The sequence below is a fragment of the Budorcas taxicolor genome, chromosome 15 (assembly GCF_023091745.1).
Source record: "Budorcas taxicolor isolate Tak-1 chromosome 15, Takin1.1, whole genome shotgun sequence".
In the NCBI taxonomy this organism is placed as follows: Eukaryota; Metazoa; Chordata; class Mammalia; order Artiodactyla; family Bovidae; genus Budorcas; species Budorcas taxicolor.
The window spans coordinates 38,473,032-38,487,383 of NC_068924.1; the positions used below are offsets into that span (position 1 = coordinate 38,473,032).

At 36.2% G+C, this 14,352-nt stretch overlaps 1 protein-coding gene across 1 annotated transcript in view; it reads right to left on the reverse strand.

Annotated features, from left to right (window-relative positions):
• The window catches only part of FAR1 (fatty acyl-CoA reductase 1), a 76,597-nt gene that overhangs the window by 37,594 nt on the left and 24,651 nt on the right, over positions 1–14,352 (reverse strand). Inside the window, exon 2 of the mRNA XM_052652698.1 lies at positions 2,548–2,743. Within this exon, the coding sequence (XP_052508658.1) occupies positions 2,548–2,736 (189 nt within the window). The 5' untranslated portion in view covers positions 2,737–2,743. The remainder of the gene's footprint in view (positions 1–2,547; positions 2,744–14,352) is intronic.

Here is a 14,352-nt window from a genome sequence, read left to right on the forward strand (position 1 = left end):
CTACAGTCCATGGGGTCACAAAGAATTGGACACAACTGAGACTGAACACCTCTAATGCAGAGTAGGACTCAGTGCATGGGAGTCTGTGGCAACGGGGAGAATACTGGTAGAGTATAACTACCCTTGTGAGCTATATAGTCACTGAGTAGCCCTCAAAGAGCTAGATTTGTTTTTTAAAACTAATTCAGGGAAAAGAAGTTTTTCTAGTTGATAAAGACTATTTAAAGTTTTCATGTGGAGACAAACTTAATAAACACTGGGATAAAAGTAAGTATTATTTTTATTCTTTAATGTCTTACTAATAGTTTCAAATAATTTATTTTTAAAAGGAAAAACTAGTATTAATTTACACCTCACTATTAAAACCCTATGGGTCTAGAATTACCTCTTAATGAATAAGAGGAAAATACAAACAAGAAAAACATGAATGCTTCACAAAAGAAAGAAGTTTATCCTTCTGAATCAAAATTATATTTGAATGGAAATCATTTCCAAACAATATAACACCTTGGTAAAGAAAACAGTCTAAATATATCAATAATTTAACCTTTTAATTTATCCTAAGTCATTGTAGTGAATATTGGTGACTGTATTTTATTAAAATGCTGTAATTTTAAGAAAATTAAAAGTTGTATTTAAACACTCCCACACTTCTGTACAGGTCTTATCCTGTATGGTGTTATCTTTTCTTTCAATTGATCTTCTGTTATCATACTTTGGGCTTCCCTGATAGCTCAATTGGTAAAGAATCCGCCTGCAATGCAAGGACCCCGCTTCAATTCCTGGATCAGGAAGATCCCCTGGAGAAGGGGTAGGCTACCCACTCTAGTATTCTTGGACTTCCTTGTGGCTCAGATGGTAAAGAATCTGCCTGCAATGCGGGAAACCTGGGTTTGATCCCTGGGTTGGGAAGATCCCCTGAAGAAGGAAAAGACCACCCACTCCAGTATTCTGGCCTGGAGAATTCCATGGACTATATAGTTCATGGGATTGCCAAGAGTCAGACATGACTGGGCGACTTTCACTTTATCATACTTTATCTCTCCTAGGAGATAAGCTTCCTATTACTGCCCTAATCCATAAACTGACTCATTCCTGCCGTTGTTAACTCTGTTTTTCTCTGATCTTCACCGACTTCTTTCTTGCTTTTGCCATCTTCTCTTTTAATTTTTGTGAAAAAGGTACCAAGCTTTTAGCCATTGCCTTTGGGAAATTAAGCTATTTTCATTCAGCGTGTACCAGCTACAACATTTACCAGTAAAGTATCCAACTCTCAAGATTACTTTTCCCACTGAATCACAAAGCCTTCCATCACCTTTGCCTTACTTTCTTATCTACTGAGGATTAGAAAGGAATTTGTTATCAAGTCATCTATGTTATATCCAGCATCTATTAGCTACACAACTTCAGATAAAATGACAACTTCTGAGACTCACTGTCCATATTTGCAAAATGGGATGTATCAACATTTGTGCCTACCAGAGCATGAGCTCTAAGGTCCAATCATTAAGAGTTCATAAACACTGGCTCTAACACTAACTATATGATCTTGTAGAATGGGAGTAACACTAACACTTACCTTCAAGAGTTGCTGTAATAATTAAATACATACACAAAGTGTTTTGCATATAGTGCCTGGCACAAGGTAAGCACTCAATAAAGGTCAGCCACTATTAACTATGGATTTCTACTGAAAGATCAAACCAGAATGGAATATAAATTATTTCTAATAAATTATCTATTTATTAATTCTAAGAGAGCTGTTAATCTAGAATTAATCATCATATCTTTTGATACTTCTTAGCAATTCTTTGACTGCTCAGAGTAACTCAAGATGTTTCTGGTTTTGGTCTCTTTTTTTTTAAATATAAGTCACAGGTGCCCTAGAAGGTTAAAAGGTACCAAATACCTATCTAGTAACTAAAAAATTACATAGCTACTATACCAAAGTTATTAACAACAAATGTCAGATAAATCCATTCATTTTGAGAAAATTCAAAAGCTTATGACCATGAAATAATTTTACTCCAGCTCATCTCCATTTTTCCCTCAGCAATGTTTTTCTAAAGGTTTAAATGTATGATATACTCTGTATTCTATATGACCCTTCTGTCATGTTATTAGTCAAACAGGAGTATGTGATTTTGCCACTTCCTAATATTTTCATGGGGAGCAATTAGTGCTTACAAAATTTTAACTGTTGTCAAAGTATTGTGTCTCATAGCACAGTAAGAATTAGAAAGTAACTTTCAAGTATTATTATTCTGAAAACTATTTAAAGCGTCTAGTAATTACAGATAACTTGCCTCAAATATTCTAAAAACACATTAAACATATAACATAAAGGTACTTTAGAACTTGTTATACAACTTTGTCATGGAGGAAAGCTTTTATCTCCTACTGATCAGGACTCATATTCAGTTTACTGCCATTCTTATAGGACTTTCTACTAATTTTTTTCCAGGATACTAGACTGTTGATGATTATAATAATATACACACAAACACACTCTTTTCTCTCTTCTTAATGATTACTTCCCATACTTACCTTGCAACTAATGACTTCTTCTACTCGCTCCTGGGGTGTCTGTCCAGCTTTCTGCCTCACCAAAACATATACTGAATTCACCTTAGGACAAGACCTCAGCAACTTTTCCAAAAGTACCTTCCCTAGGAAACCAGTAGCTCCAGTGAGGAGGACATTCTTGCCTTCATAGTATTCTGGGATGGAAACCATTCTGATCCTAAAGAAAACATGACAAATAAGTATCAGTTCCAAGATTTATGCTAATTCTTATCTACTAAAAATCTCTTGGTATTCAAGTATTTTAAAGGACAGGCAAAAATCCAAGATGAATGTTAACAAAACAGAACATTATTAAATTTTGGTTCATTGGAGTAAGGTAGAAAGTACAACGAACTGCAACACTAGCTTCTAAACCCTGTGTTTTTTTTCCCTGGATCACCTCAATCAAGTCACTCACCTTCTCTGGCCCTGGGTTTCTTTAACACAGCTTGTACCAAGTGACCTCTAAAAATTCCTTCAGCAATAGGAACAGAAATCTTCACTTAAACCTCAGTTAAACTCCAAACACAAACGAATGGTATTTCTCTGTCTCCAAAAGTATTTATAACACCAAATAGAGGTCAGCAGCAAGACTCAATTGCTTAGCTTGTATAACATGGTGAGGTGTCATATTCACCTATCATCACCAGTTGAAACAAGAGGTAACACCAAGTCCTTTCTTTTATATGTCTGGAGTGATAACATATCCAAAAGGTACTTAAGTCTCCCTTTTAAAAAAAGTCCTAGTAAGAAATATATAGGCTGAGTTATCTTCCTTACCCAAATTCCACTGAAACAGGAGAAAACAGAGTGAGTATGCTAAGAGAAAACAAATAAAAGAACTAGGGTTAAGTGGAAAAACCAAGATGCAGAAAGATTCATGCAGTATGTCACTATTTAAGGTTCAAACATATTCAAAAGAATGCCATTTATTGTTTAGAAATGCACACACATGATAATCTTTATGGGTGCATTAGAGACAGTGTAACACAATCAGAGAAGAGAATGAGGAGCTTCAACTGTATTTGTGTTTTATTTAAGCTAAGGAATAGATACATGTATTTTACCCCTAAAATTTTCACAATTATAAAAAATTCATTACATTCTGAAAACCGATTAACAAGCAGTAAGAAAAGAAGGAAGATGGGAAAAAATAAATGAGGCTAAAATGATAGAGAAGTCACAGCAGAAGAAATAAAACCTAAGCAAAACAAACATAGGAAAGGACCAAAATGAGGTAAGAGCTATCTCAATCATCTAAAGAGAAAAAACCCAAATTCAGGATCAAGAAGCTAAATTAAAGCATAGAGTAATCCAGGTAACTAAAGGTTGCTCAGAGAAAACCAGAGCCACTCCTGACAGTCTTACTTCCTGTATAAATTTTGGCTCCCTGGCTTAGTATCCAGAACTGCTGAGAACACCCAGCACGGGCACCAGGGATGAAAGAGAAAAAGAGGAGGGCTGAGCTTGAAGCTGCTCTAAACATCCACAAATGCAGGTAGGGAAGACGGGGCATTGAGAGAAACAAAAACAACCACAACAAAAGAAGTCTTCAGAGCACTCGATCCCCAGAAATGAATTTTAGGTCCCCAGGCTATCTGAATGCTGCTGGCCCTTAAAACAAATTCATACAGAGCTCTCGGTAATTCCACCTGGAGAGAAAGCTCTCTTGGAAAAACAGACTTCAGAAAATTGAAAGGAAGCCAGTATCAGCTACCAAAATCAACCATTCTAGTCCTTCACAAATATGGATAACCAGACCATGGGGTCGCTAAGAGTCAGAAACGACTGAGCGACTTCACTTTCATTTTTCGCTTTCATGCATTGGAGAAGGAAATGGCAACCCACTCCAGTGTTCTTGCCTGGAGAATCCCAGGGACGGGGGAGCCTGGTGGGCTGCCGTCTATGCGGTCGCACAGAGTTGGACATGACTGAAGCAACTTAGCAGCAGCAGCAGCAGCAGCAGCAAGGATCATCAGATATTTAAGAAAATTAAGAAGGACCAAAATGAAAAGCAACAGAATCAATCACAAAGAATACTAAAGAAGTAAAAAATTTAAAGAAAATTTAAATTCTAATAAATACCCTCTAAGTCATTCAACAAGAATACCGCCCATCCATCAAATAATAAACTACTATGAAAAAGGAATAGAGAATAAGAAAGCACTGGAAATCATAAATGCAAATGTGTGTAGAAAATTCAATCAATAAATATCAGAATTACCAAGTGAATTTAAGAAGGTCACCAGTTATAAAGTTTATGTTTATATATATATATATAAATGTATCTCTGCTAACCGCTAAGTCACTTCAGTCATGTCCGACTCTATGTGACCCCATAGACGGCAGCCCACCAGGCTCCCCCATCCCTGGGATTCTCCAGGCAAGAACACTGGAGTGGGTTGCCATTTCCTTCTCCAATGTATGAAAGTGAAAAGTGAAAGTGAAGTTGCTCAGTCGTGTCCAACCCTTAGCGACCCCGTGGACTGCAGCCCACCAGGCTCCTCCATCCATGGGATTTTCCAGGCAAGAGTACTGGAGTGGGGGGCCATTGCCTTTTCCAAAATGTATCTCTATACACCAGCAAAACACAGGAAACAAAGTTAAAAAAAAAAAAACAACTATACCACTTATAATACCATACAAAAGCCCCCAAAATTATGGACAATAACAACTAGCAATTGATAAGGATACAGAGTAACTAGAATTCATGTACACTGCTGAAGAGAATGAAAAATGATTCAGCTGATGATAGGAAAGTCTGGCAGTTTCTCAAAAAGTTAAACACATAATTCTCATGACTCTGCAATTCCACTCCTAGGTTGTTGTTTAGTCCCTCAGTCATGTTCAACTCTTTGCAACCCAATGGACTGCAGTGCGCCAGGCATCCCTGTCCATCACCAACTCCTGGAGCCTACTCAAACTCATGTCCATGGCATCGGTGATGCCATCCAACCATCTCATCTTCTGTAATCCCCTTCTCCTCCTGCCTTCAATCTTTCCCAGCATCAAGGTCTTTTCCAATGAAATGTTCTTCACATCAGGCGGCCCAACTATTGGAGTTTCAGCTTCAACATCAGTCCTTCCAATGAATATTTAGGACTGATTTTCTTTAGGATTGACAGGTTAGATCTCCTCGCTGTCCAAGGGACTCGCAGAGTCTTCTCCAGCACCACAATTTGAAGGCATCAATTCTTCTGTTCTCAGCCTTTTTTACTGTCCAGCTCTCACATCTGTACATGACTAGTGGAAAAACCAGAGCTTTCACTATATGGACCGTTGCAGGCAAAATAATATCTCTGCTTTTTAATATGCTGTCTAGGTTTGCTGTTGTTTTTCTTCCAAGGAGCAAGTGTCTTTTAATTTCATAGCTGCAGTCACCGTTCACAGTGGTTTTGGAACCCAAGAAAATAGTCTGTCACTGTTTCCATTGTTCCTTATGTATTTGCCATGAAGTGATGGCACTCCTAGATATATACCCCAAAAGAACTGCAAATAGGTACTCAAAAAAGTACATGTATACACCTGTTTACAGTAGCAGTGTTCACAACAGCCCAAAAATATAAACAGCCCCCAAATCAACAAATGAATGGATCAACAAATCATGGTATATACATAGAGAGTCTATTCATTCATAAAAAGGAATGAAGTATACTGAAACGTACTACACAATGAGGATGAATCTCAAAAACATACTAACTTTAAAAGGCCAGATATAGAAGATCACATACTACAGGATTTCATTTACATGAAATAACCAGAATAGATAGTCCATAGAGACAGAATGCACACTAGCAGCTGGCAGGGGCTGAAGGGTGAGAAACCTGTATGCAAGTCAGGAAGCAACAGTTAGAACTCGACATGGAACAACAGAGTGGTTTCAAATAGGAAAAGGAGTATGTCAAGGCTGTACATTGTCACCGTGTTTATTTAACTTATATGCAGAGTACATCATGAGAAACACTGGGCTGGAAGCAGCACAAGCTGGAATCAAGATTGCCGGGAGAAATGTCAATAACCTCAGATATGCAGATGACACCACCCTTATGGCAGAAAGTGAGGAGGAACTAAAAAGCCTCCTGATGAAAGTCAAAGAGGAGAGTGAAAAAGTTGGCTTAAAGCTCAACATTCAGAAAACAAAGATCATGGCATCTGGTCCCATCACGTCATGGCAGATAGATGGGGAAACAGTGGAAACAGTGGCAGACTTTATTTTGGGGGGCTCCAAAAATCACTGCAGATGGTGATTGCAGCCATGAAATTAAAAGATGCTTACTCCTTGAAAGGAAAGTTATGATCAACCTAGATAGCATATTGAAAAGCAGAGACATTACTTTGCCAACAAATGTCCTAGACGGTCAAGGCTATGGTTTTTCCAGTGGTCATGTATGGATGAGAGAGTTGGACTGTGAAGAAAGCTGAGCACCGAAGTATTGATGCTTTTGAATTGTGGTGTTGGAGAACACTCTTTACAGTCCCTTGGACTGCGAGGAGGTCCAACCAGTCCATCCTAGAGATCAGTCCTGGCTATTCAATGGAAGGACTGATGCTAAAGCTGAAACTCCAATACTTTGGCCACCTCATGCAAAGAGTTGACTCATTGGAAAAGACCCTGATGCTGGGAGGGATTGGGCACAGGAGGAGAAGGGGATGACAGAGGATGAGCTGGCTGGATGGCATCACCGACTTGATGGGCATGAGTTTGGGTAAACTCCGGGAGTTGGTGATGGACAGGGAAGCCTAGCATGCTGCGATTCATGGGGTTGCAAAGAGTTGGACACGACTGAGTAACTGAACTGAACTGAACTGAACTGAAGGGTGAAGAGAGTGGGCAACGGAGGAAAACTACTTAAGGAGCTTTACTTTGGAGAGACAGAAATGTTTAGGAACTAGACAAAGGCAATAGCTGCACAACATTGAATGGAATAAATATTAGTGAATTTTTCATTTTAAAATGATCAATTTTATATTATTTGAATTCTACCTTAATGAATTATTTTTGAAAATACCAAAAATTAGAAGTAAATGTAAAAGATACTAACTGAAAACTAAAAAATATTGAGAGAAGTTAAATAATACTTAAATAAGTAGAAAGATGTGTATACTATATTCCTCAGATTCAACACATTAACCAAAGTTTAAGCTGTTTTTGTTTAGGTATAGAAACTAAGCCTCTAAAATGATACAGAAATGTAAAGGGCCAAGAGTAGCCAAGACAAGCAATAAGAACAAAGCTGGAGAACTTACATTATCATGTATTAAGATGTATTATAAAGCTACAGAAATATGGTATTGGGACAAGAAGAAAAGACTACAGTATATCATACCATGCCCAAAAATGAATTCCAGGTAGACTATACATCCAAATGTGAAAGGCAGACTAGAATATGACACAGAACATCTCCACAATTGGGTTAGGGAATCATTTATTAAATAGGACACAAGTAGTACTAATCAAAAAGGAAAAATGTTGACAAACTGGAAACCACTAAAATTGAGTTCATCTCACACCACTATTAATAGACAGAAAAGGCAAACCAGGTAAAAGATATTTGTAGTAGCATGCATAATGCAATTACTACCCAGAATATATGAAGAGCTACAAATTCAGTAAAAAGTAAAGAAAAATGGGAAAGGCCTGAAGAGATAATGAAGCATAAAGGAGATCTTCACTTGCTTCAGATGTTAGTCAACCAAGTCCAGGAAGCACAGAGAGCCTCAGGCAGAATAAACCCCAAGGAGGAACACACTGAGACACACAGTAATAAAACTGACAAAAATTAAAGATAAACTATTAAAATCAACAAGGAGAAAATGACAAATAACATACAAGGAAAGGCCTACAAGGTTATCAGCTGATTTCTCAATAGAAACTCTACAAGCCAGAAGGGAACTGCACAATATATTTTAAGTGATTAAAGGTAAGAACCTACAAACAAGAACACTCAGCCAGAGTCTAGTTCAGATTTGACGGAGAAATCAAAAGCTTTACAGACAAGTAAAAGTTACCACCAAACCACCTATAAAACAAATACTAAAAGAACTTCTTAAGGCAGGAAACACAAGAGAAGGAAAAGACCTATAAAAAATAAACCCCAAACAAATGAAAATGGTAATAGGATCATAAACAGTGATAATTACCTTAAATGTAAATGGATTAAATGCATCAACCGAAAGACACAGACTGACTGGGTGGATAAAAAACGTGTATGCATTCACTTCCACTTACCACATCACTCTATTTAACCCCCCAAACTGTATGTAATTATTTTACATTGTTAGGTTAATCATGTTTCCATTATGGCTTGCAATTGTAATGATCTTTTATTTTTTGTCTGGCTATTGACTGTGAAAACTGATAAACATCTTTTACTTCTGAGATTATGTTACTATTGTTCATTTTAATAATACTGTATCCTGACTGGTCAACAGAAAATAATAGGATTCTATATCACTAAAACTACCATTTAATAGAAAAACCTGTAATTACTTTTTAAAACCCAGATGCACATTAGAATTACCTTGGAATTTTTTTTTTTTAATCCAAATGCCACAGGTATTTTTTTTCTACAAAGCTCCAGATGTGATTCTAATGAGCTGCCATGTTTAAAAACAACTGGACTTTTATGATGATCTTTTACTTTTATCTAGTTTGTTTCACTTTTCCTATTTGTATTACGTACTCTCATTTCATTTAGTTTATGTTTTCCAATTTCCTTATCTCTTTTCTCCTTATCTTTTTCGAATTTCCTTATCTCTTCTCAAGTTTTTATGAAGTGTAGAAAAGCTTTTGATACATATAAAAAGAGAGAGTATATATAAATGTATGTATTATAGGAAACTTTAAATTTTTGCTTACCTAAAAAATTAATGACATTTTGGTTCCACTTGTCTAAGTAGGAATAGAATGCCAGATTTCTAATTTATATTCACTCAAAACTTTTGATATAGTGGATTCATTCTGGCATCTAGCATTACTCCTAGAAGTCTCTAGTCCAGCTATTATTTTAGTGATTTTTTTTTTTAATTTGAATGAGGCTTGAAATCTCTAATCCAATTCTGAAAACATAAAGAAATATTGTGTTGTAAAAAACAAAACAGGAAACATGATACAGGATTAACTAAGGTACAGATTTTGTTCAAAGTTCACAAAATTTTATGCCAGTGTCCACTATGTTTTCATACTTTCAAGATTCTACATTGTCTTTAGTTGCAACGAACAGCTTCAGCTATATGCAACAAATACTGATAAATTCTCTTTTCATTTTTATTCCGTTACAAATATTTTCTACTTTTCCTTATAATGGCTTCTTAGATACATCCATCATTTAAAAGAAGACATTAAATTTCCAAATACGATGGGGTTTTTTAAATGTCCTTGATATTAATTTCTCATTTACATGCTTTCTTCTCTGCAATCATCCTCTGTTTTTTCCAGTCTTTTAATTTTATGGAAGTTTTCAATGGTTAAATCAAAGATTTCTCTGGGTAAATGTCAAACTGCACTTGAAAACATGTAGGTTATTTCCAACTATCTTTTGATATTGAATTCTAACATAATTCTACAGTGATAAGAGAACAAACTCTGTATGATTTCAATACCTGTAGACCATGAAATTTTTGCACCTTGTTTTAGATCCCTTGTTTTAGTTTCAGTGTTTCCTGGTTTATAGTCTATGGGAACTTGAACAGAATTTGTATCCTGTCGTGTGAAAACTGTATAAATCTTAATCATGTTGAATTAGTTCACAGTGCTTTTCAAGTCTACTACATCCTTCTACTTTCCTGTCTATTTGTTCTATTAATTTTTAAGAGTCTGATATTGAAACTCCAACTAAAACTCTTTTAATATCTACTTAAAAAGATAACTGTAATACATAGTGAAGCTATATGTAACTGTTTTCTGTATTTTCCAAGTCTCCTGCAAATGTATTATAACACTTTCATAATTTAAAAAATAAAAAAAAGATCAAAAATAAATATAAAGACTATTTCAAGACTTTGCCAACCCCAATTTAATTAAAACTATAGAGCCTTAAAGTTGTCATAGCAGAGAAATGAAGAATAATTCTGCATCAATACAGCTAACAAATCTGGTAAATACTAATAACAACTACATACAAATATATGTCAAACACAGTATCCTGAGCACACGACCTAGAACAAGTTATCTAATTCTCTGAGCTTCATCTCCTTCCTATGTAAAAATCTGTTCAACAAATATTTATTAAGCACCTATCAGATACCAGGCACCAGAAAGTTTTCCAGAGGTGTACACATGCATTTAAGACAGAAAAAGATACTAAGCAAATTTTCCCTTTAATCACTGAGGATTTATAGCCTGAATACATGCTTGGCTCAATCCTAAAAATAACACATCTAAGTACTTTCTGCCTTATCTATCAGGGAGAACACCCTCCCTAACGAAGCCTAAATAGCCAGTTTGTTAACATCAAATAATAAAAATTTTTACCAAACTTAATACTCTCTCCTTAAGAGTATAAAGACTAAGAGAGCTATAAAATGAAACTGCTTATTAGTTCCAGGTATTTAGCTTAAAACTATCTGCAGGTGATTTTATCTTTAGGGTTTTCTTCATGGAAGAAAGAACAGATTTCCATAATTCCCCAACTTTATCACAATGCAACCACAAACTTTACAAGCACCAAGTATTTTTACACTGTCTCCAGGTATTCTTGATCCCCCCACCCACCAATACATTTTACCCTGTTAACTTACTGGCAAAGCAGGTACAAATGAGAATTTTAAGCAAAGTCTAGACTGATTGCATTTTCCACAGAGTCGTGTCAGTATGGCCAAAAACTACCAGAAAAGCAGAAGCCAGGAGAGAAATGCTGCCAATCCTTCCAGAACATGCAGTTTAGATTCTTACTGTGTGATTTTACTGAAATGAAAAGATATCTAACACTCCTATGATCAGTTGAAAAGTATCTGAAGCACTGCAAGAATTAGAAAAGCAGCAGTATTATTTCCATGTGCCAGGGCAGAGAAGCAGTGAAACATGACTCATATTTATTTTCACTGTTCTTGAGCTGTCTTAGGAAAACCACTGAGCAGTGGCAGCTGGGTATCTTCTTCAAAAAGTACCTTATCCTTTATGGTTCAAAAGTTAAAGAGGCAGAAATCTTTTGGAAGACCAGCAAAATGATGGGTACCAAATATCACAATTACTTTCAAGGCTTTCTTGCTAAAGTGGGTTTTGCTAGTGGGTTTTTATTATGCACGTAAACTTATATTAAGAGAACATATTACAAAGCTACTGAAACTAAGATACATTCACTTGCTAGAAGCTCAAGTCCAGGCTCTGCCACTTTGAAGCCATGAGATCCTAAGATAAAACTACTACTCTGAACCTGTTCCCTTATTCATAAAAGGAGAACATGCAGGTCTCATGGGCAAAAAGAGCCTGAAAGGGAAACAAACAGAGAAACCACAGATAATTCTAAGGCAACACCCACCCAATCAACATAAACTGCACCTGTGTAAAATAACTGTATTCTCTTAATTAAAGTCCTAATATTAATGAAAAGCCAACTATGTTGTCTCATTACTTTTAGAAACCTAGTTAAGATAAAATAATTAGATAAGTTTTCTCTCATTTTCAACCTGTAACAAAAGAGTTATTTAAATAGACAAAGCAATCAAAGTGAGAGATTGAGGTACTACAAAACCAAGAAAACCATAAAAATCTGCCCCCAAAAAGTAGCTCTTTAGTGCCAAGAAATGGGAGTTCCTTTGCCTATATTGGGCTTCCCTAGTGGCTCAGAGGGTAAACCATCCGCCTGCAATGCAGGAGACCCAGGTTCAATCCCTGAGTCGGGAAGATCCCCTGGAGAAGAAAATGGCAACCCACTCCAGTACTCTTGCCTGGAAAATCCCTTGGACAGAGGAGCCTCGGAGGCTGCAGTCCATGGGGTCGCAGAGTCGGACACGACTGAGTGACTTCACTTTCTTGCCTATATTAAAGCTAAGAACAACTCAAATTAAAATTTTAACACATTTCAAGTAGTTGTTTCAGACACTTGCTAAGCAGAAAGACACATGTGAACAGCAGGAGATTAGGATATGGTGGGAGGAAGGAACAAGGTGGATCCATGGGCTTGAAGTAAAGTTTTATAGAAGACTCACCAGTGATAAGAAAAATAAATAATAAAGGCAAGACAGGAAAAGGAGAGATTAAGCACAAAAAACTGTATCTCTCATGCTTTCAGATACAATTTCCTACAAGTCTTCTTAATAATTTTTCTTGCTTAATGCAGGTAGACTCTTTAATAGTTAAAACTCCAAGGCTGTAGACTTTACCAGTATTTCCCTGAAGGCCATTTCCAGAGGCACCCAACAAAGAGAATGAGAAAGGAAAAGGTCTACTGTCAAACTCAGAATTTGACTCACAAGGCCACCAAGGTGGACTTAATTATTACCATTATCAGTTTAAATAAAAAGACAACACTCTTGGGTTAAGAAGTAAACATTTATCAAAGGTTAGTGGATTTATTTCCAAGTCTACTCTACCCGATCCACTGAAAGACTTTTCCTAAACATAATTATTTATTGGAATAAATTTAAAAAAACCACCTCAGGGTAGTAGAGGTAATAAGATAAGGCAGACAAGAAGCTCTGAGAGCATAAGGTCTTGCTTAAGATTGATAACAAAATTCAAACATGTTTCTACAAACACCTGTAACAATATATACAAATATCTATACCTATATATAAATAAATACTACATACTACACTTAACTACCTTTGAAAAACAGTGAGTTTTGTGTAATGCAGCATGGGCTCAGAAGTTTGTACTCCCAAACTGTCACTAATGGCACATGGATTACTTTGAGCTGAAGGAAGTGAGATCTAACATATGCAGAAAGAATTCTTCTCAGACCTTCTCTCATTTGATTAAAAGCAGAAACTTCCAAGAAATGAGGGCTGCCATAATGAGGACTCTCTGGGTGAGTTCTATGGTGATAAAGAAGATGGAAAGTTAGCACCAAGATGCAAAAACTTTACTAAAATAACCTATATCTTCTATTAGTTTTCCCATATATTTACCTTCCCAAAATATATTGCCCCTAAAGTCCAAACTCCTTTGTGTCTAGTCACATCTCCATAATTTATAACCCTTTTTAATACGGTATATAAGCTCTCAAGTCTCAAGGTGAAAACCACCCCTTTTTGGGTCTTCACTTTTCTGTGATATGCCCTTATGCAAACTTAAAAAATGTATGTATGCCTTTTCTATTAATCTGTCTTTTGTCTTTTTGATTTGCAAGCCTCAGTCATAGAGCATAAAGGGATAGAAGAAAAGTTTTTCCTCCCCTACATAATCTATTAAAAAACTAAATCTCTAGTGAGGCCATTTTCAGTATTCTATTGAATCTGGTCCTGTTACAAACTGTTTCCTGATAAGTAAGTTAGGCTCACTTTGTGGAACAATCCTTTCAGACAACCCAATGCCATAATGCAGTAGGGACCTGAGTCTGGCAGGGCTGGGCTGAAATCCAGGTGCACTCATTTATCTTGGGGGTGATCTTACTTATCTGTTTGTTTCTGCAGTTTCCTCATCTCTAGAAACATATAGACAGCATATATACCTCCCACCCTTCACTTCATGGCGTTTGTGTAAGATTAAGGCTGGGCACATAATTACATTTCTGTATTCATCTTTCCTCTACTTCTTTGTCAATGATTTCTCAGTATAGTCCCTCAACAATTAGTCTGATCTATAATATTTCAGTCTAAAAATAATTAATTTATCTTTTTTTTCCT